Source organism: Otolemur garnettii, unplaced genomic scaffold (assembly GCF_000181295.1).
Source record: "Otolemur garnettii isolate 467f Iridium unplaced genomic scaffold, OtoGar3 scaffold00212, whole genome shotgun sequence".
In the NCBI taxonomy this organism is placed as follows: Eukaryota; Metazoa; Chordata; class Mammalia; order Primates; family Galagidae; genus Otolemur; species Otolemur garnettii.
In genome coordinates, this window is record NW_003852607.1 from 1,269,373 (window position 1) to 1,277,933 (window position 8,561).

Here is an 8,561-nt window from a genome sequence, read left to right on the forward strand (position 1 = left end):
GGGCTGGATTCGAACCCACCACCTTAGGTGTATGTGGCTGGCGCCTTAGCCGCTTGAGCCACAGGCGCCGAGCCCATTTGCTTATCTTCTTTGGAGTAATGCCTATGAAGTTCTTTGCCCATTCTATAATTGGTTTATTTCTTTTTTTGTGATAAAGTTGTAGAAGTTCCTCTTGTAATCTGGATATGAACCCCTGTCAGAGACATGACTTGCAAATATTTCCTCCTATTCCATAGGTTGCCTTTCCTCTTTTGATTGATAACTTTGATGCATAGAAGTTTCTTATTTAGATCTAGTTTCTGTTGTCTGTATTAGCTTTTTTTGCCTGCACTTTTGGTGTTATATTTTAGAAATTCATTCCAAGCTCAGTGTCTTACAGTTTTTTCCCTGTTGGTACGTGGTTTAGTGTTTTTTAGTTGAAAGGGGTGCCCAACTTTGTCTACTATTTTTTCTTAGAGTATATTCAGGGGTATTCAACCTCAGGCCTGGACGCCACATGTGGATTATTTCAGGAATGTTTTGCTCATCTGTGGTGCAGTATTTTGCAAAACTCATTCACAGTTCCTGTCTTTGCTCATCAGCTTTTGTTAGTGTTTGTGTATTCAATGAGTGGCCCAAGACAATTCTTCTTCCAATGTGTGGCAGGAGAAAAAAGGTTAGACACCCATGTGTGACATGTGTTCTTAGTAAAATGGCTGCAGAGCTTTCTCTCCTGAGTATTATGTTGGTATATGGTATTTATTTATTTATTTATTTAATTTCTCTTGAGACAGAGTCTCAAGCTCTCACCCTGGAAAGAATGCTCTGGTGTCACAGCTGACAGCAACCTCAAAGTCTTGGGTTTAAGTGATTCTCTTGCCTCCGCCTCCCATGTAGCTGGGACTACACTCGCCCACCACAAAGCCTGGCTAGATTTTTGTTGCAGTTGCCATTGTTGTTTAGGTGGCTTGGGCTGGGTTTGATCCTGCCAGCTTTGCTGTATGTGGCCAACACCGTAACCACTTTGGTACAAGCGCCGAGCCAGTATATGGTATTTAGCATAACGCTTAGCACAGGGAAGCTTCAGTCACTGCTCTTGCCGCCATCATCTCGGACTTTAGATTCTGACCTTTCCTTAAAAGCACCAGGAATGTTGTCATCTCTGAAGTCAGCATCCATTCTTTAGCTCCTCTAGACACTCAATATCACTTTCTGTGTCAGACAGACTATCTAACACACGTACAGAGATAACTCTGCATTTATTTTTTATTTTTCAATTTCTTAAATGGTTCACAGGAATGAGAAATACCCTCACGTACAGGATATGAGAACCTTCCATGGAAGAGTATAATAAACTGCTATGGGGTGAGATAAAGGACCACCAACTCAAATTAGAATTTTAAAAGGAGTCTTTTATTAACCCTGGGGCTGTCTCCGCAATGTCTAAAGCAGACTAAGTGAGAGATCATGAGGGGTCTGAAGTTGAGGTTTTTCTAGTCAAAAAGTTGGCAGCGAACCCAACAGGTGGTCTGAAAGTTAGCAATTAAAAGTAAAAAGAATATTAGCAAAAGAAGCAGAAAGCAAGCATGGGGTCACGATGACGCCCTTTACAGAAGCAAACTGAAGCGAACCAGCAATTTAGCGGATTAGCCAATAGGTAACATGAAGGGCAGTTAGATAACAATAAATTAACATAATGCAGATCTGGCAACTAATGGATAAGTAAAACAATTTATCATAGCACTTAGCTCATTAATTCTCATGATGACAGTACTTGACCCATCTGTTCTTATCTCATTCTGCTCTGGCCCAATCCGGACTACTCTAAGAGTGATGGTGCCTGTCATCATTTCAAAGTCAAGGTATTTCTAAATTTTGTCCTTTAATCTTTTATCCTACACAGCCCTCTAGTGCACATCAGTGGCAGGCAGTGTCCATCTCTAGAGTGTGTCAGGGCAATGCAATATCCATCTTATAGGGGTGCTCGGGCAGCGGGCACCCATCTCAAAACCAGAAGGAAAGAGACACAATGTGCTCAGAAATACTTTGTTTGGCTTTATAGGAACACTCACCTCAATGAATCCATCCTCTTGCCTCTGTCTTCGCCTCTTTGTGTAAACCTAAGAACTCTACCTGTAATGCTTCGGTAAAATGTGTTTTGATTTCAGAGCCCTTTGACATTCAGGGATGTGGCCATTGAATTCTCTCAGGAGGAATGGACGTGCCTGGACCCTGCTCAGAGGACTTTATACAGGGACGTGATGTTGGAGAACTATAGGAACCTAGCCTCCCTGGGTAAGGATTACCTTTCTCCTGAAGTTAGGATCTATCCTTGCATACCTTTCTATTTTTCCTGATTTCTTCTTGGAACCCCCTGTGTTCTTGACTGAGATCGGAGCTGTATTTATTCAGAAATGAAAAGGTTCATAATGGCCATGTAGCATTTACCTGTGCCTTTGTTTATGTTATCTGCACCCTTCACCATACCAGGGCTGAGGTATGCTTGATACCACATAACTTTTTAAATAGCCAATTCTTTATTCTCTATCCCTGTGATTTTGGTTCAGTAGTTTTGGGAAGTCTGCTGGACATCTGCATTTCACACTGTTCCCTCAGCAGTGAGAAGTGGACATTCAGTGGATGAATTTGTGAAATATTTTCCTAGATCTCTCTGTAGTATCCACCCTCCCACTTTCACATGGGCCTGAGATTTGGAAGAGTACCAAGACTAGATGTTCCTTCATTTTTTATTTCTATGAGCAGGAATCTCTCCTTTTGACCTGAGTGTTATCTCCATGTTGGAGAAAGGATGAGGCTATGGACTCAGGGGAGTAAAGTGGAGATAGCAAAAAACTCTAGATAGGTGGGGAAAGTATCTGTGAACTACAATAAATTTTTTTTCTTTTCTTTTTTTTGTTATAGACACTCTTACTTTGTTACCCTGGGTAGAGTGCCATGGCATCATAGCTCACAGCAAGCTGAAACTTGAGCTTGAGCAATCCTCTTGCCTCAGCCTCCCAAATAGCTGGGAATGCAGACATCCAATACAACACCCAGCTAGTTTTTCCATATTTACTGCAGACTTGGTTTCAGTCTTAGTCAGATTGGTCTCTGAACTTCTAGGCTCAGGCAATCCACCAACCACAGCCTCCCAGAGTGCTAGGGTTACAAGCAGGAGCCACTGTGCCTGGCCCCCTTCTAATTTTTATATACCAAACCTGTTATTCATTTTGGAAGGACACACTATTTATTAAAGATTGTAGTTAGTGGTCTTCACCTGTAGTCCAGTGACTGGGGTACCAGCCACATATACCAGGGCTGATGGGTTCAAACCTGGCCCTGGCCTTGGCCTTGCCCCTGGCCCTGGCCTTCCACACAACAGTAACAACTACAACAACAACGACAAAAATATCCAGGCATTGTGGTGGGCATCTGTAGTTCCAGCTACTTGCGAGGCTGAGGCAAGAGAATTGCTTAAGCCCAAGAGTTTGAAGTTGCTGTGAGCTGTGATGCCATGATACTCCACTGAGATCAACATAGTAAGACTCCATCTCAAAAAAAAAAAAAAGAAAGAAAGAAAGAAAGAAATATTATACTTGGAGAAGTTGTTTTTAATTTCAGTAATGTGATCAAGGGCTTTTTTTTTTTTTCTTTATTTTTTTCAGGCAGATCTCACTCTGTCACCCTGGGTAGAGTGTCCTGGAGTCCTAGCTCACAGCAACCCCAAACTCTGAGGCTCCAGTGATCCTCCTCCTCAGCCTGTTGAGTAGCTAGGACTATAGGTACCCTCCATAAAGCCTGGCTAATTGTTCTATTTTTAGTATAGACAGAGTTTCACTCTTGCTCAGGCTGGTTTCACACTCTTGTGCTCAAGCAGTCCACCCCCCTCAGCAGCCCACACTGCTAGAATTACAAGTGTGGGAAACAAGGCTCAGCCCAAGGGAAGATTTCAGTAATATCCTCCAAACTTTGTTTCTTCAAACATCCCTCAACCTGACCAGCCAGTTGCTCCTGATTCTGCACCCAGGATTTGTCTACGTTGTTGTACCCTTGATAACAACATTTTATGTGTTTGTGAATACAATATGAGATGATCCCTCTCTTCTCCATGTCCATATCCAGGTATTTCCTTTTAGGTCCCACTGAGAGCATACCTGCATGTGATTTTCTACAATCTCCCACCCAAGTACCAACCAGGCCTGATGCACCTTAGCTTCTGAGATCAGAGGAGATTGGTATGGCCGTATACAGTCCTATAGAATCTGTATATAGAGGTTTTCGAATATATGCTAGAAATGGAATTGAAAGGTCATTCAATGTGATTAATTTTATACTAAACATTGTAAGGCTTACAAACCTAATTACTTCCCACATTATCAAACCATCTCTCCTTCCAGTCTTTTCCATTTTAGCCTCCCTACCACAGCTTTAGTCTCATAGTTGAGAATGGGGTAGATGTGTGTTAGTTGCTAAATCACTTTTCCTTTCCTACCACAGTCAGAATTTTAAATGACATGGTATAATTCTATTTCCATAGTTTTGTATGTGTAATGTCTTTGTCTGCATACCCACGTAAAGATGTATTATGTATTTAGTATTTTAGTAATCACAGTGGGGTTTTAGCATATTAGTTTTTGTATTGCTCAGCACACCAGTTTCTACAAGACCCCTTACCACCAACACTACTCTCACCATGTAAACCTAGTTGCTTACCATTGGCAAACTGTTGCAGGACGCTGCCTAAGTTGTTATTTTTACTGGTGCCCAAATCAGGATGTACTGTGGGTGATGACTTATACAGCATTGTCCATGAAGGATGACAGAGTAACTCTGTTGGCAACACAGCCAAGACCTTCCATGTCCCTCGAACTGTGACTTTCATACTCCTGTTTCCTATGACCTGTTGTTTCTGGTGCTGCTTGGAACAGCAGTTGCTCCTATGAACATGTCTGAACCTGCACACACGGGATCATGTCCTATTTTTCTCATTTAATGTGCAAACTGGGGTTAGATGCACAAATGCTGTGGATCTGCTGATTTCACATGAAACATTGTTTATCGCTCAGTTCTTCTCAGAAGTTTGTGCTGATTGATGGCTAAGAATATTACATGGTATTTGGAAAGACTGCTTAATTCTGCATAGGGCCTCAGCAGATGAATTTTGACCAACATCAATATTCAAATCATAGTTGCATGAATTATCTTGTATAGGATTGTATTTCTCAATTTGTTCCGAGTAATGTTTTCTGTGACCCCAGGCCTAGTTCATACATTTTCCAACTACAACTACATCATTCTCTTCAATCATCCAACACACATGTTCTTTCAACCCATTGGAGTGCTTTGCTTGCAGGGTAAAAATACTCTCCTTTAAGGGTTAACATGGGTTTTTGCGAGGTGTTTTGGTAATATGTTGTTTCATGCTAGCCTTCCCTGCCTACTCTTTAGAATTACATGTAATCAGTTTTTCTATATTTAAAAAGAAAAAGTTTTCCTAACAGTCAGGAAATTGTATGTTTTATACCTCTGTGTGCTGTGCCTATGTAACTCTTGGTATAATGTTGTATATTTCAATAGGAGGTATTTAATGACCGTGTGTAATTCATCAGATGCCTGTTGTTCTTTGTATCTTGTAGGTATGTCTTCTATATGTGGGATAAATGTATTACCACCTAAAGAGAGCAGTAGTACAGAAGAAATATCCCCCACTGTGATGTTGGAAAGAAATGAAAACCATGACATTGAAGACTTTTGCTTTAGGGAAATCCAAAAGAATATACATAACTTTGAAGGTCAGTGGAGAGATGATGAAAGACATTGCAGTGGAGTCCATGTGACCCCTCAGGGAAATCTCCCTGGTAGGAGAGATCACTGTGATAAGAGGAATTCAGTAAACAAGCTTGTTAATATTCAGCTGGGATTGAACACCCAGTCATATCTACCAGAACTGCAGCTATTTAAGATTAAAGAGAAAATTTATGAATGTAATCCCATGGATCCACCTATCAACAGTGATTTCTTGGTTTCCCCACTGCATAGAATTCCTTCTACTATGAAACCCCACTTTTCTCATGGACATAAGTATGATCTTGCGGCTTCATTATTCCCACAAAAAGAGAAACCACAGATAGTGACAGAACATTACAAATGTACTGAGTGGGACAAGGCCTTTAATCAAGCGTCACATTTGAATATTCATCAAATAATGCATGAAAAAGAGGATCAATTTAAATCTGATATATGTACCAAGGTGTTCAATAAAAAATCAAGCCTTAAAATTCATCACAGAGTCCATGCTGTAAAGAAAACATACAAGTGTAATGAATGTGGGAAGATCTTCAATTACATTTCACACCTTGCCCGGCATCAGAGAATCCACACTGGAGAGAAACCTTATAAATGTAATGAATGTGGTAAGGTATACCGTGAAAGTTCAGCTCTTACAAAGCATCAGAGAATTCACACTGGAGAAAAACCTTACAAATGTAACGAATGTGGCAAAATGTTCACTCGGAAATCATCCCTACAAAGGCACTGGGAGATTCATACTAGAGAGAAACCTTACAAATGTAATGAATGTAGCCAAATGTTCAGTCATAAATTATCCCTAGGAGCACACCACAAGATTCATACTGGAGAGAAACCTTACAAATGTAATGAATGTGGAGTGGTATTTAATCGTGTTTCACACCTTGCACAACATAAGAGAGTTCACACAGGAGAAAAACCTTACAAATGTAAGGAGTGTGGCAAACTGTTCACTCGTAAATCATCCCTAGCACATCACTGGAGGATTCACACTGGAGAGAAACCTTACAAATGTAATGAGTGTGAAAAGGTATTCTGTAAAGGTTCAGCCCTTGCACGGCATAAGAGAATTCACACAGGAGAGAAACCTTCCAAATGTAATGAATGTGGAAAGCTATTCCATGCAAGTTCACAACTTGCACAGCATCAGAGTATTCATACTGGAGAGAAACCTTACAAATGTAATGAGTGTGGAAAGGTATTCCGTTTAAGGGCATCCCTTGCACGGCATCAGAGAATTCACACTGGAGAAAAACCTTACAAATGTAATGAATGTGGTAAGGTATTCCGTGACTGTTCAGCTCTTATACAACATCGGAGAATTCACACTGGAGAGAAACCTTACAAATGCAATGAATGTGGAAAGCTATTCCACGCAAGTTCACAACTTGCACAGCATAGAAGTATTCATACTGGAGAGAAACCTTACGAATGTAATGAATGTGGAAAAATGTTCACTCGTAAATCATCCCTACGAGTACACTGGTGGATTCATACTGGAGAGAAACCTTATAAATGTAATGAATGTGGAAAGGTATTTAAATGTATTTCATACCTTGCAAAACATCAGAGAATTCACACTGGAGAAAACTTTAAAAATGTAGTGAATGTGGCAAAATGTTCATTAGCAAGTCATCCCAAGGAAAGCACTGAAAGTTTCATGCTGAGAGAAACCTTAGAAATGTAATGAATGTTACAAGATCTTCAGTCACAATTCACACCTTGCATGACATCTACAAATTCATACTGGTGGGAAACCTTATAAATGTAATAAATATTGGAAAGTGTTAAGTCGGAATTCACACCTTGCAAATCATTGGAGAATTCATACTGGAGCTTATAGGTATGATGAATATGGCAGTCTTTAGTCACAATTCATGTCGTATTTATCATTGGAGAATTCTTTTTCTATCGTTTTAATCTTTTTTTTTATTTTTTTATGTGTTTATTTTTGTTTACATTAAATCATAACTGTGTACATTGATGCATTTATGGGGTTCAGTGTACTGTTTTGATATACAATATGAAATGCTTACTTGGAACTGATTAACACATCCATCACAATTATGCTTTTTTTCTTAGTAGTTTTGAAATGAACCATTGCATCATGCACATTAGGTGAAGTCCCCCCCCCCAAGTTACCCTCTCTCTTCCCACCCTCCCCCTCCCCTCTCCTTCCCTCTCTCTCATCTTCCCTTCTACTTTCTGGACTACCATGGTTTACCATTGATATGAGTGTATAGGGGATTATATATTGATTTCATAGTAGTATTGAGTGCATTGGATACTTTTCTTCCATTCTTGAGACACTTTACTAAGAAGAATATGTTCCAGCTCCATCCAGGTAAACATAAAAGATGTGAAGTCTTCATCTTTTTGTGGCTGCATAGTATTCCATGGTGCCCATATACTACAGTTTATTAATCCATTCATGGGTCAGTGGGCACTTGGGCTGTTTCCATGTCTTGGCAATTACAAATTGGGGTGTAATAAACATTCTGGTGCAAATGTCTTTGGTGTTAAATGATTTTTGATCATCTGGGTAGTTACCTTGTAGAAGAATTTCAGGATCAAACCGTAGATCTACTTTTACCTCCTTGAGTATTCTCCAAACTACTTTCCAAAAGGCTGTATTAGCTTGCCTTCCCACCAGCAGTGTAGAAGTGTTCCCTTCTCTCTGCATCCATGCCAACATCTATAGTTTTGGGATTTTGTGATGTGGGCTAATCTTACTGCGGTTAGATGATATCTCAAAAGTGGTTTTGATTTGCATT

The 8,561-nt window shown here is 40.1% G+C and overlaps 1 protein-coding gene across 4 annotated transcripts in view; it reads left to right on the top strand.

Moving 5' to 3' along the window:
• Window positions 1-7,653, top strand: part of LOC100944050 (zinc finger protein 83) — a 35,632-nt gene extending 27,979 nt beyond the window's left edge. For 2 of the 4 annotated variants that reach the window (XM_023507938.1, XM_023507939.1), the window contains exons 3-4: window positions 2,148-2,274; window positions 5,616-7,653. In XM_023507938.1, coding sequence (XP_023363706.1) covers window positions 2,148-2,274; window positions 5,616-7,474 — 1,986 coding nt within the window. In that variant the 3' untranslated portion in view covers window positions 7,475-7,653. Of the gene's footprint in view, window positions 1-2,147; window positions 2,275-4,101; window positions 4,215-5,615 lie in introns of those variants that run through there. The other 2 variants (XM_023507940.1, XM_012812601.2) reach the window with 2 other exon arrangements.
• The last annotated feature ends 908 nt before the right edge of the window (window positions 7,654-8,561 follow it).